The 13,302-nt window shown below is 40.6% G+C and overlaps 8 protein-coding genes across 8 annotated transcripts; 6 read left to right on the forward strand and 2 right to left on the reverse strand. All coding sequences in view use genetic code 12, as the record gives it.

Annotated features, from left to right (window-relative positions):
- Positions 1–489: 489 nt before the first annotated feature.
- Positions 490–1,203, reverse strand: RIB5 (riboflavin synthase; the record flags this gene model as incomplete). The annotated part of the gene is made up of 1 exon (XM_064921571.1): positions 490–1,203. The coding sequence occupies one exon, from the start codon at positions 1,201–1,203 to the stop codon at positions 490–492; it is 714 nt and encodes a 237-aa protein (XP_064774084.1).
- Positions 1,204–1,845: 642 nt separating this feature from the next.
- On the forward strand, positions 1,846–2,486 carry MRP2 (mitochondrial 37S ribosomal protein uS14m). Its single transcript, XM_064917077.1, has 2 exons — positions 1,846–2,219; positions 2,355–2,486. The coding sequence occupies exons 1-2, from the start codon at positions 1,878–1,880 to the stop codon at positions 2,415–2,417; spliced, it is 405 nt and encodes a 134-aa protein (XP_064774085.1). The 5' UTR covers positions 1,846–1,877; the 3' UTR covers positions 2,418–2,486.
- Positions 2,487–2,792: 306 nt separating this feature from the next.
- On the forward strand, positions 2,793–3,667 carry SDH4 (Sdh4p). Its single transcript, XM_064917078.1, has one exon. The coding sequence runs from the start codon at positions 2,976–2,978 to the stop codon at positions 3,492–3,494; it is 519 nt and encodes a 172-aa protein (XP_064774086.1). The 5' UTR covers positions 2,793–2,975; the 3' UTR covers positions 3,495–3,667.
- On the forward strand, positions 3,668–5,275 carry RJT20DRAFT_127767 (uncharacterized protein). Its single transcript, XM_064917079.1, has one exon. The coding sequence runs from the start codon at positions 4,040–4,042 to the stop codon at positions 5,144–5,146; it is 1,107 nt and encodes a 368-aa protein (XP_064774087.1). The 5' UTR covers positions 3,668–4,039; the 3' UTR covers positions 5,147–5,275.
- An 81-nt stretch (positions 5,276–5,356) lies between these two features.
- Positions 5,357–6,550, reverse strand: RJT20DRAFT_5415 (uncharacterized protein; the record flags this gene model as incomplete). Its single annotated transcript, XM_064920588.1, has 1 exon — positions 5,357–6,550. The coding sequence occupies one exon, from the start codon at positions 6,548–6,550 to the stop codon at positions 5,357–5,359; it is 1,194 nt and encodes a 397-aa protein (XP_064774088.1).
- Positions 6,551–7,206: 656 nt separating this feature from the next.
- On the forward strand, positions 7,207–8,342 carry RJT20DRAFT_127771 (mitochondrial 37S ribosomal protein uS7m). Its single transcript, XM_064917080.1, has one exon. The coding sequence runs from the start codon at positions 7,313–7,315 to the stop codon at positions 8,114–8,116; it is 804 nt and encodes a 267-aa protein (XP_064774089.1). The 5' UTR covers positions 7,207–7,312; the 3' UTR covers positions 8,117–8,342.
- Positions 8,343–8,742: 400 nt separating this feature from the next.
- RJT20DRAFT_140687 (uncharacterized protein) lies at positions 8,743–10,125 on the forward strand. Its single transcript, XM_064918619.1, has one exon. It carries the CDS (start codon positions 8,856–8,858, stop codon positions 10,101–10,103), a length of 1,248 nt encoding a protein of 415 aa, XP_064774090.1. The 5' UTR covers positions 8,743–8,855; the 3' UTR covers positions 10,104–10,125.
- A 1,322-nt stretch (positions 10,126–11,447) lies between these two features.
- On the forward strand, positions 11,448–13,146 carry RJT20DRAFT_127772 (ubiquinol--cytochrome-c reductase subunit). The gene has a single exon (XM_064917081.1). It carries the CDS (start codon positions 11,623–11,625, stop codon positions 12,958–12,960), a length of 1,338 nt encoding a protein of 445 aa, XP_064774091.1. The 5' UTR covers positions 11,448–11,622; the 3' UTR covers positions 12,961–13,146.
- Positions 13,147–13,302: the final 156 nt, after the last annotated feature.

Consider the following 13,302-nt stretch of genomic DNA (forward strand, 5'->3'; position numbering starts at 1 on the left):
TAGGACTCGCATAGTTAAAACTCGCATATAGAACTCATAGTTAAGATTCTTACAGTTAACATTCACTGTTTACACTTTTATCATAATTAAGGCATTACTAAGATTTCAATTGGTACAGACCTCACTTTTAGTTCCATACAAGGCACATGAATAAGGATATGCATTGCAAAACAAACTACTGGCTATTTCTCCAACTGGAATTGGTTTTCCTCCTGCTCTTGCTCTTGTAGATTTTTGATCAATTTTGCTGTCCCATATAAAGCCGGTTAGTTTACAAAGTCGAACGATTCTTTCAATCACACAACACTAAGGCTCGCAAATATTCTTGATCATAGACACAGCCAGGGTGAAGTAATTTATACTTATTCACATACTGCCATGATCTACTCATCTAGTCTTAAGACTTGTATTAATAAATAGCTTCCATCTGTATATCTATACTACCACAACGGTAGAACTTCATTCTCCAAATTGTTCCAATTTTCTCCTTCACTTGACCAACTCCTTCACCTTCTTCTCCACTAAAGACACAATGAGCTTATGCAACACACTGTCCTCATTGTTGATCTGGCCGTTCAAGTTAACCTCGATCTGCTTCTCGATAAGTTTTCCTGTCAAATCAACCTCAATATTCACCGACTCGCCAAGCTCTCTAGAAGGCAAAGTGACCTTTCCTTGGGTATAACTAATCATCATGATAGAGAACTCATATGTCTCATAATTCACAGCAGTAACAGTCAATGATGTTCCATCAATGGCTATGAATCCCTTTTCGACAATGTATGCAATATTTTCCTTATCCCTCAATTGGAAAGTGAAGGTAATTGCATTTCCATCTGGAACCCTTTTGGTAATGGCTGCAATGGTGTCTACATGACCTTGCACAACATGCCCACCCAATCTAACGTCACTTGTCACAGCACGTTCCAAATTTACCTTGGAACCCTTTTTCAAGTCCCCTAAGTTAGTACGACGTAAAGTTTCTGGAGCCACACCGACCTTGAACTGGGTCTTGGCTTCGTCGAATTCAGTAACTGTCAAACAGACACCATTAGTAGAAATAGAGTCTCCCAAATGGACATCAACTAGAATACTAGCGCAATCTCCGACTACTATAGAAACTCCATTTCCTCCGGACGACGTCGTGTCCAATTCCGTGTACTCAAGCACTGTACCTATGGTTTCGATTAATCCAGTGAACATTGTTAGATATATAATATAGAGAGAGAACTGTAAGAATGAGAATTGAAAGACAGAGACAATTATATTCTAATAATTTAAACACAGCAATACGTCCACCTGTAGCAATTTAAGAAACCTGATAAAACACTACTTTACCAAAATTATAACCGAATTAGTACTTACTATTAATACTAACTATTACCTTATTACACTTCAACAATTGAAAAGAAGAGAGTAATTCATCCATTAATTTAATGTCTGTCTTACTTCAGCATTAATAATGAGTTATAAATTTGCAGGTTGCAGATTGTCCGTGTCGCATTTTATGACGACTTTTTGCAGTCTTGTCGTTCTTGTGGTGTGAAATGCGACACTGGCATATGACAAAAGGACAGACATATGGCACTTGACGTGAAAATGACAAAGAGACAAAGAGACAGACGAAGGCCATAGTAGTGAAATTGGGGAAGTGAAAATAATATGAACTGAAATATGCTGACTCTATCCGATAGGTGTCAATAAGATACAAAAAAAATAGACTTTCCCCATTTCCTCCTAGTAATCACTGGTGGTTGTGGATCTCTTTTATATCCTGGTGCTTGTACCTATTTAGATTTCTTAGTACTCAAATTTACACACGCCGTGCGTAATCATAAGAATACCATTTTCCTCACCAAATTATTCAAATATCAAAAATGGCAGTTCACGACAGTTCTATCAGTGGCCCAATACTAGCTCTACATCAAGTCAGCATGCCCTTCAGATTCCCGGTCACCTTCGAAGTGCCAAAGCACTGCTACGTGAATGCAAGAGTCCTCAGAGACCAGTTCAAAAGATTGCAATATGCTGAACATGAGGTCACAAGAAAGGCATTGAAGTATATCGCAAGAAACACCGAATTACCTCCAAGAGCCAGGTTGGAAGCACAATTACAATTGACTTCTATGCCTAAATACACCGCATTCAACCAGATCAGAGACAGATGCGTAGCTACCGGTAACTCAAAGTCCTTGATCAGGGACTTCAAGCTCAACAGAGTATGTATAATAATGATTTAGTGATAAAACTTGGAAGTCAAGAATAGCCCAGGAGACTAGTTTCCTTTATTTTAGACTATCCTTCGGAATTTTTCACTTTCTTTTTATTTCCGGAACCTTTACTAACATTCGCAGACTGCTTTTAGAGACAGAGCTAGAGCTGGATTGATACCAGGTGTAAAGGTTGCATCATGGTAATCACTCCAAATATGCAATTCGCATGTAAATAACTTTGTAAATAGATGTACAATATACTAATTAAGAAAATGGTTTAAACGAGAAATGAAACGGATTAATAGCTGCAGATTTTAAAATTCGTTCCCAATCTCAAGAGAAATGTAGACCATTATATAAATCTCCTATTCAATGTCTACCTTTCCTTCACTACATTGAATAATTCAATCATTCATAAACTCTGTATTTTACAATACTCAACTATTCTGTAAATTAGCTTAAGGCTCCCAAAATTTACACTTTTTTTTACATAAAAACCTTCACTCCAATATTCAAATTCCACTGCCTACTCCACAATCATAGCCCATTAACCATCATCCATTCATTCAAATAATAGTACTTTCAATATCCTCGTTCTATCACATTCTCTCACACTAAAATTCGGCGCACTGAAAATTAATTTTTCGGTTCATCAAAACTTTTTCACAACCGATTTTTCATGGCATTTGATCTTTGAAAGTTGCTTCCAGAACGATATAAACGTATAGTACAGGTACTAATTGAAGGCGGAAGAAGACAAATATGATGTTTACATCTCTTGGTTGCTCACGCTCGGCGATTTCTGCCATAAAACCAGCTTCTATACTCAAAACCTCGGGACTTAATGGAGCTAGATTCATCTCTTTGAAGCCAAACTTCTCCAAATTAAAGAAAATAGAACAGCCAGCAGGTCACATAGTAGGAACCGTCAATGACGCCTACGTTCCTCCAGAAGCTGATTTCTACGAGGGCAGTTACCACTGGACATACGAACGTGCCATTTCGATCTCGTTGGTGCCTTTATCTATGGTTCCATTCGTCGCTGGTGTTGAATACCCTATGATCGACTCGCTTTTCTCCACTTTACTTCTCTTCCATTGTCATGCTGGTTTCAAGGCCTGTATTATTGATTACATACCCAGAAGAGTGTACGGTTTCTGGCACGGAGCCGCTTCCAAGTTGTTGACTTTTGGGTCATTTGTGGGGTTGTACGGTATCTATGTGATAGAGACCGACGGCAATGGATTATTCGCTTTGCTCCAGAGTATCTTCGCAGCCTAAGAGTGAAGAATAGGCATCAACAACGATCTGATTTCTGGGTATCTGAGAGCATAAGAATACAGTAGATTATTGAGGATTTTGTATATATTTAGGAGTACAAGCATTTGCATGGCGTACAATGTTAATATCATAGGATATAGTGAGAGTTTGAATGTAAATTAGGTCGATTCTAGCAATACACTACAGAGAGTACCATATTAAGAACTACTAATCAGTTTTCTATGGCTCTTTCCGGTAAAAAAAAAAGCAAAGAACCTTCAAAGTCAATACCTCTTATAATATTGAAATCATATCCTACACAATCAACTATGAACAACAATACCTACCACCTCCAAATACAACACACCAATCTATCCACTCCATCAACCCCAGTCTATACCCCAACTACATCACATGATTGTTGATCACATGATCAAATCCCACCATCAATCTCCTGCAGACAACACTCAAACATACACGCCTACAAATTTCAATTAGCAATTCTTCATCAAAACCATGTCTTCTTTCGCTTCAATTACATTCAATTGGTGCCCGGTGAAAGCACAATGAGTGATACGGAAGTCCTCGACTACGACAGACGCGAGTCTGCTCCAGAAGTTACCCCTTCCGAAGAAGAGCCACCGAAAAAGGCCGTTGACCATCATGGTCTTCAGACATCGGAAAGACTCGAACCTCAAGAAGAAGTGGTATACGAGGTCAAACAAGAGGCTAATTTCCAGCCCACAAGAGCTGTTTTCATAGGAAATTTGCGTCGGCCACTAAATGCCATGCATTTCCAGAATTTCTTGAAGAGTTTGGTCAAGGAAGCAGGCAATTTCAATGTGGAAAGAGCTTGGTTGAATAGAACAAGAACCCATGGAATTGTCCTAGTAGATCTGGAAGAAGGCGCTATTTATATCCGGGAAAAATTGCTTGGTTCCGTCTATCCTCTGGAAGAAGAAGATTCAAAGCTTAAGGAAGAATACGAGACACGTGAACAAGAAAGATACGAACAGCAACTATTGCAATACGAAGATGAAGTGGAAAAACTTGAAACGGAGGAGGAGAAAAATGCTGTTAAACAACCCTTGAAGCCACGTAAGTTCTCTGTAGACAGATACCCATTATTTGCGGACTTTATTCCCGTTAAAGCCATCAATCAATGGATATACGAGGAAGATAGAGGTCCTAGAAATGGAAAGTGGAGACTCGATTATGACACATCTGGGGAAGAAGTTGTAGCAAGCCATACGCTTTTGAGCGGTGACTTCATTCCTCGTTTCCAAGGAGGAAATCGTGGTGGACGTCGTAGACGTGAGTACGATGCTTATCCTCCAAGAAGAGGCAGAGGAGACAGGGATGGTGGTAGAGACCATGGAAGAAGAGACAGAGAATACGGCAGAAGAGATAGAGGATATGGTAGAGGTGGAGATTATGGCAGAGGCGGAGATAGAGATAGATATTCAGGACATAGGTCATATGATTTACCTCCTTCTCGCCAGGACGGTTACTACAGAGGCGAAAGAGACCGTTATGTTCCAGGCGAGGAACGTGAATATAGAAGAGAAGAGAGAAGTCGTCGTACCGATACATACGAGCCTAACTACAAGGACCGTTCAAACGATAGAGATAGGAGAGATCGCTCGAGATCTAGATCGAGATCTCCATATTAAGGAGTGCCAAAAAGTACAATTGGGTCTCTGTCAAAGGACCACGGAAAGGATCTTGTGAACTCTCGAATTCTAGCACGGGGTTGTAAGCTAATGTAATTCTATAAGACAGTGTATGTAATGTACAAATGTAATAAACAAAATGTTGAAGACTAAAACGAGCAAGAAGTGAAAAATGAAATTCGTGAAGACGTTAATGTTAAGAGAACATACCTAATCTGTAGTGATCATATTGTAACCATGAGCTTGAATCGTGTCGTCATTCGACTTATCTTCTTCGTTGTGACTGTGGATGATATCTTGTGATGTTTCCTTTATTTGAGGATCCACTTGAGCCAGCTCATCTGTGTTGCTCATGGCTACTTCATCTTCAGTTACACTTGTAATCTCCATATCATCGTTTCCTTGACTGGACCCATTGGAGCTACTACTTCCATCAGTCTTTGGTCTCTTTGTGGCTATATCTGCTGATGTATCGATGTCACTCAAGCCTTCGTTATTGCCGTCCAGTCTCCTTCTTCTGGTGGAAGGTTGAGGTTCATTAGTTTCCTTTTCATTATTTGTCTGTGACTGTGCGGCAATCGCTTCTCCATAAGCACCGTTTATTGATGTTTGTCCCTCAGCAGAAGGATCTTCCAAATGACTGTCGTTCGTTTCTTCTTTACTTGAGCTTTCTGGTGATTGTATAATTTTTGTTTCATCTTTGACTCCATTCTGTTCTTCGTCCTTTTCATTCTCGTTTAGTTGAGAACCCGTTGTGATAGGATTAGTAGTATTTGTTTCACCTTCTGCCAATTCTACTGTAGAGTTTCCTTTTGTATTGGTATCTTCTCCGTTCTTAGTCTCTTCTTTTACATTTTTTGCCTCGCTTAACCAAGGAATGGCTACCAATGGAATATTAACTAATGTCTGGCTCGTTATCACTGGCTCTACGACTTCATTAGATGGTTCCTCCACTTTGCCATTAACATTCAGGAAAGTGGTTGGAGGAAAATCGGTTATCGAAGAAGAAACAAATACAATCTTCGCTAGCAGATTAAAGTACTTCAATATCTGACTGTTATTCACCAAATCATAGCCTTCTTGCTTCGGGTTGAGTAGAATCTCGGCGATTCGTACTATTGTGAATGGAGGATGTTCTACAAAGGCTTGTTGCAATTGCCTTACAATTCGGCTATTTGTGCTAGAAATTGCCAGAGGGAGATCTACTCCTTCTGGTCTAGTATTAAACTGTTCACCCTGAGAACTGGCTATTTCCAGGATCAAGTTTAGTCTCGTGATGATAGCTGGAAGAATGGTCTTGGACCATTTCTCGGGCTCTGTATCGGGGTCAAAAGTTCTCGTCTCGACAATATGCTGGAGCGTCGCTTCAAGTTCGACGTCCAACTCAGGTATCGAAAGAGTCATATGGTTTCCTCCTTATGTACTGCTTTCTCCGGGGAAAATTATCTATTGATCAAACTGTTAAGAAGAAACTATCATCATTATCTATTTGAAACCGTACCAACTGAAAATTCCAAGACGCGATAGTGGAGATGGTAGCGCCGCGTCTAATTATAGTGTGGAGTATGGCGCCGCTCATAGTAAGGAAGAGTGTGAAGGGAAGAGCGAAGACCAATTATTGGTAAATGGTCTAAAGTTGGTTAGAATAGTTAGTAACATTTTGTTTGTGAAATGGAAATTTTGGTGGAAATCGGAGTTGTAAACTTCACCAGTGGTGTTGCCCATAACATTGTGCTAAGTTCATATCATTGTCCTTATTTAGACAGCTGTTATAGTAAGCATCTTTTCTCCACTATGTGAGCGTGAAAAAGAGAATACTATCTATCGAGTATTATGACTTCTTTCACATCTCCTCACACATAAGATACCATGAACAGAGCATGAATATGAGCATGAATATGAACACTTCTTCCTCATCATCTTCTTGCCCAAATATCCTATTTGCAATTCAAATCAATCGCCAAATATACTCCCATCCACCTCACCACCACCACCACCCATAATTGCAGCCGTGCCTTCGATTACTCGAGTCGCAGTAATTTTCAGCACCTATGCTCATAAATTTTTCAGTCTCTTTCAATTCTCTCATACTTAACGAATTGGTGTTGTTCGCTTCGAGTTTGGTTCTACAACGTCTGAGTCGTTTTCCACATAACTTATAAGGCGATGTCGCTTGTCAGAAACTGCACCAGAGCGTTCAGAATAGTAAATGCTTCAGCAGGCACGAAAGTGAGGACTTTCTCTCCTCTTTGCTCGTCATCTTTTGTCAGATTCAATTCTTCATCAGTTCCAGCAGATGCTAAAAAGGAAGAGAAAGTGAGCTTGACAGCTCAAATATACCCAGCAAACAAAGACAGCATAACTGAGTCCGATGTGGACGAATGGTTAAGTGCTGTCCAGAGCTTGAAAAACGGCAAGAGCTTGGCTGAAACCGCTCCAGAAGTATACCTTTCGCAGTTGGCCAACCCAGAGCCATTCTTGGAGGAGAAGTTCGAGCCAACAGAAGAACAAATGGCCGAAGTCGAAGCATATGCCAACAAGCGTATACCATTAAAATCCGATCCTACTGTAGAGAACTTAGTCAACCTTGTTATGAGACACGGAAAGAAAGCCACTGCACAAAGAATCGTTTCCAGAGCATTATACATAATACAATTGAAGACAAGAAAGGACCCTGTAGAAACGTTGAAGGAGACTTTGGATAAGCTCGGACCTTTGATCACAACTAGAGTCGTCCAGACCGGTACTGCTAAAAACAAAGTCGTGCCACTGCCATTAAACCAGAGACAGAGGAACAGATTCGCCATTACCTGGATCTTGGAGGGCTGTAAGAAGAAGAAGTCTCCCGACTTTTCTGTGAGATTGGCTGAAGAGATTATTGCCGCATACGAGGGTAAATCCTCGGGCTACGATAGAAAGGCTCAAATGCACAAGTTGGCCATCCAACAAAGAGCCTACATCACCCTTTGAGTCGCCCGTTTAGCATATTTTGACTTGGAGATGGAAACAACTTGTATATATGATATGTGTTTGATTATTTAGAGAATGCATAATTTCCCAGAGAGACAATATTGTGTAGATGACAACAACGTGTAGATGTGAATTGTAGTAATGGTAGCATTGATAGAATGTAGCTTTGCTACAAGAGAAGGCATGGGAAGGTGAACCATTCATAATATAGACTGATATATGTGACATAGACTAATATATATAATATAGACTTTAGACTTTATCTTTCAAGTAAGACTGATATATACTAGTATAGACTAATAAAAAAATAAAGACGGCCATTAGTTAAGAGAACAAGGCAGTATAATAATACATATTGCTATACACCCATCCACACATACACACATACAAACATAAGCGCATAGGCACATAATACATATATACATAATTCATATATACATATATACATATACACACATAAACATATACAACCCTATCTCTTGACTCTATCATCTTCTATAACATTAAATACATGCGCATAGTTAAGAGATGCTGGCGGTTAACAATTTTTTGCAATCATTAAATTTTTTGCGGCTATTCGCTTGCCACAAATATAATTTGTATAAGTTTATCTCTGGCGAGTAGTACTTCCTTCCCTCCTTCTTCTTTGCTTTTAATACCTTGCTGAGTTTAGATCTTATTAGTGGGAAGAAAGACAACATTGGAAGTGGTTGTTTCACCACGTCAACCGACCGATATAATGGACTTACTTCAAGGGGTATTCCACGACGTCAAATATCACTGGCATTACTTGGCCGTGGACTACCGCCGCAAGTATTACAGCACCAACAGAAATCCCAGAGTTATCCAATCAAAATTCCAAAATCAGACACTTATCTCGTTGAGAACGTTCCCCCAGTGCAAGTATCTCATTAAACCGGGAGAATTCCTTTCAGTAGTACCCAAAGATAAAAAATCGAAACAAACGCTCAATAATCCTACAGAGCTAGATTTAATTACTCCCCATGAAGATGACTTTTTTGTGGGATTTGACGATACCTTTCTTATTAGGGAAAGAAGGGAGTTGGTTTCCAAGTTGAATAGTATCAAAAGAGTCAACAGCGCTCCGGAACTCGTCTCTTTGAGGAATGAATTGATTGGAAAACATTCATGTACATGTGTATGCCATGACGTGACCCAACAGCAAATGTCGAATGGAGAGGCAGATGAAAGTAATTTGGAAGGGAAGGCATCTAATTTGAAGGACATGATAAGATATTTTATGGGTGCAAAGAAGAATAATGATAATGAAAGCTCCACAAACCAAAGTCCTTTCAAAGGACATGAATCTAATATGAGCCTCCTTCAAGATGTTCTACTTCTTCCAGAACTAGATGAAGGTACGTCTGGACAAAGCCCATTAAGGCATAGCCCTCAAGTTAGTGGGATTCATAGTCAGTTACAGTCATTTGTTTCTAAATTGGGAAATGGAGGTTCAAAATTAAGTTATGGATCAAGTGGGCATCCAATTGTGCTTGAGAGTGGGGGCAAGACTGGATTGAATTTGCCAGCAGACGAAAAGAGACGAGTATGGAAAACAGTTTTAAATGAAGCATCCTTATCAGCAGCTAGAATATCCACTGGAGCAGAGAAATCTAGTGATTTAAAGTTGAGGAACTTCAGTTCCGATTTTATCGACGCAAAGCCACAGAACTTGAATAACGAGAATGATGAAGTTGTCAAGAGCGCTGATGTATTTGCAGCCAATTTGGAGCAGGCAAAGAGGCAGTTTGGAAGAGTCACTGGAGAGGTTGAGGAAAGAAAAGTTGACTTAAAAAGTAAGATTGAGCAAATAGTTCAAAGTCAATTCGGCAATGACCAGAAGTATATTGTTGCAGGTAGACCATTTACAAGCTACTCGAGTCGCTCAAGACCATTTTCCACCGGTGAAGTGTATGGAGAGATGGGGATTTTATCATATTACGCCGCATCAGATGTAGATGAGTAATACGATGCTGGTTTTGGTTAGCTAGAGTTATAGGTTTTGGTAGGTAAGGATTGAATTGATAAATTTGTGCTGTTAAATAGGCTGCAAAAAAAAAAAAATACGCTGGAACGATGTGATGGGACATTTTCCAACAAATTGCAATTTTCTTTGCAAAAGTGATATGTCAGGGAAATATGATGGAGAAAATCGGTAGAGTAAAACGCCTTAATAAAGGATAAAGGTATGAACAAAGATGAAGGAAGCAGACTGTAGGCTCTTCGAAAAGTGCAAGGCCCATGGCCAAGATGAACAATCGATTTTTAATGTCTATCCACAACTGAATTTCACCATTCATAGCTCAAAAAAGAATGTTAAAAGAAGTGATATTGCTAAAGCTCACCTTGGGGATCTTGTTATAATACTCTAAGATAAAAACAACAATATTTGGGGATCATTGGAATTGAGTCATTGAATATACACTCAACCAATTGTCACATTCATTTTAATATGGTAAATTTGCGGCGCTACCATCTACATGTTTTCTCACTGAATTATTCCTTGTGTATTCTACTGAGTTTACCAATGAACTTGATCTGCTTTTAACTCCACGAATTAGCAATTCTTCAGGTTTCAAAGCTGTAGGCTGAATCTAAGTGATGTAGTAGACATATTGAACCAAAAATATTGTAATATTTTGCTAAACTTAAACATGATAGAATACCTCCAGCTCCGTCGGCGCTACCAAATGAAAAGCATATGGTGGAGTTTTGCAGCAATAGTGAGAGTGACGAATATATTTTACACTCTACACAAACATTGGGTATACTGAGAAAGATAGCACTCCATGGTAAGAATAGTAACAATCTATAACACTAAGGATCGCAACACTAGTGGAGAGTCCACTGAGAGTGGCAACACTGTAGAATACTGAATCTACACTAACAATCCACTAATCTTGAGGAAGTAATATTCTAAAGCGTAATGAGAATAGTAAATAGTAACAAACGTATACCAACACTAGGGAAAAGAAAAAAGAATAACACTCTACACACCTAACGGTGCGTACAGTGAAGTTAGACAAAACTCTACACCAACGGTGAGTACACTAAGAATAGCTACACTCTACACACCGCCAGGTCTGTAGACTGAAGAATGGCAGCAAGAAAGAGGTAAGAATTATAACACTCTTCACTAACTACACTAAGAATGGCTACACTCTACACACCTAATGGTGGGTAGAGTGAAGAATGGCTGCACTCTACTCACTTACTCACTTAACAGTGAGCAGTGAGCAGAGTGAAGTTTTGGTAGTATGGCACCTGCACGTTACAATTCGCCTGGCCCTCATTGGCTGAACTTTTCCCTAAAAATCGGCCACTCCAAATTTCTCAAATGCACAAATTCTCACTCGCAAAATCAACCAACAGAAAATCGAAAACTGACTTTGCAACAGTTGAATTAAACTGTGTTCTACCATCAGTCGTTGTTATATACCCAGTCTCCTCGTGTGGAATATAACATTGTAAGTCGTGTATCCAAGATGATCCGTGGTTCCAGTCTTCGCTCCGCCGCCAAAAACATAAGCGCCCGCCGTTTCGTGTCTACCGCCAACGCTCAGACAAAGTACACTTCGCTCTCCAACGGTGTCACCATCGCCAGTGAGTTCAACGGTAATGCTGCCGCCTCCAGCGTGGGTTTCTACTTCGGAGCAGGTTCCCGTTCAGAACACCCTTTCAACAACGGTATTTCAGCCTTGACCACCAACGCCTTGGCCTCCGGCTCTTCCAACGGCGTGTTGTTGACCACCCATAACGGTAAGGAACTCAATGGTGTCATTGCCCAAACCACCAACGATAACATCGTCGAGGCTGCTAAGAAGATTGCTGCTATTGCCTCCAACCCATCCGCTGCCTTGGAAAAGGCCGATTTCGCCGCCACTAAGGCCCAATTGAGTGCTGCTGCTGCCCATGTCGAAGCCACTCCATCGCTCAAGGTTTTGGAGCACTTGAACGCCAGTGCTTTCCAAGGTTACTCCCTTGGATTGCCAACTCTCGGTACCACTGAGTCTATTGCCGACTTAGAGGTCCAAGACTCGGCCCGTTTCCTCGAAAAGCAATTGGTCGGCTCTAACATCATCATTGCTGCCTCTGGTAACTTCGACCACGACGTCCTTGCCGATGCCATCGAGAAGGAGCTCAAGGTCCCACAAGGTTTGAAGCCAGAGACCAAGCCAACTACCTTCCTTGGTTCTGAAGTCAGAATGAGAGACGACACCTTGCCAAAGGCTTACGTTTCCATTGCCGTTCAAGGTGAAGGTTACACTTCCCCAGCCTACTACGTTGCCAAGGTAGCTGCTGCTATCTTCGGTGACTTTGATCACAAGTCTGCTTTCGCTCCTTACACCTCCGCAAAGCTTGCTTCCCTTGTTCAAGAATACCACATTGTAGACAAGTACACCCACTTCTCCACTTCATACTCCGACACTGGTCTCTGGGGTTTCAATGCCGAGATCTCCAACATTGCTTCCGTAGATGAATTCACTCACTTTGCCTTGAAGGAATGGAACCGTTTGTCCATCTCTATTTCCAACGCTGAAGTTGCCAGAGGTAAGGCTGCCCTTAAGGTTGCTTTATTGAGAGAATTGGCCACTACTGAAGCCGTTGCTACTGATATCGCCTCAAAGATCCTCTTGGGTGGTTACAGATCATCTATCAGAGAAGCTTTGGAGAAGATTGATGCTATCCAAACCAAGGACGTCAAAGCATGGGCCCAGGCCACCTTGTGGGACAAGGACATCGTCATTTCCGGAACCGGACAGATCGAAGCCTTGCTCGACTACAACAGAAACAGAAACGAAATGGCCATGATGAGATGGTAAGCGGCAGAACAGTGTTCCCCGGTTACTTTCACTTCTCTTTTTGCATCTAAGAACTTGGTTGTTCCTGTTCAGTCAAATAAAACGTTTAGACTAAATTCACGGGGCCTAGCTCCAAAAACAAGACGCTCATGTCGTACCCATTCGTATATAACCTCACATATTTAAATATACTAATCCTTTGTTAAGTTTGATGTAGAGTATGGACATGAAAGAGACGACTGCCTCACTGTTCCAACCTCCAGTAGCAATTGAACAATCTACATTACAACTCATTGAATAACACATATATTTCACAAGATCACGTTACAAAAAGCTCAATCCTCTAGATAAAATCCAACTAGA

This window comes from Scheffersomyces xylosifermentans (assembly GCF_036884685.1).
Source record: "Scheffersomyces xylosifermentans strain CBS 12540 chromosome Unknown RJT20scaffold_4, whole genome shotgun sequence".
In the NCBI taxonomy this organism is placed as follows: Eukaryota; Fungi; Ascomycota; class Pichiomycetes; order Serinales; family Debaryomycetaceae; genus Scheffersomyces; species Scheffersomyces xylosifermentans.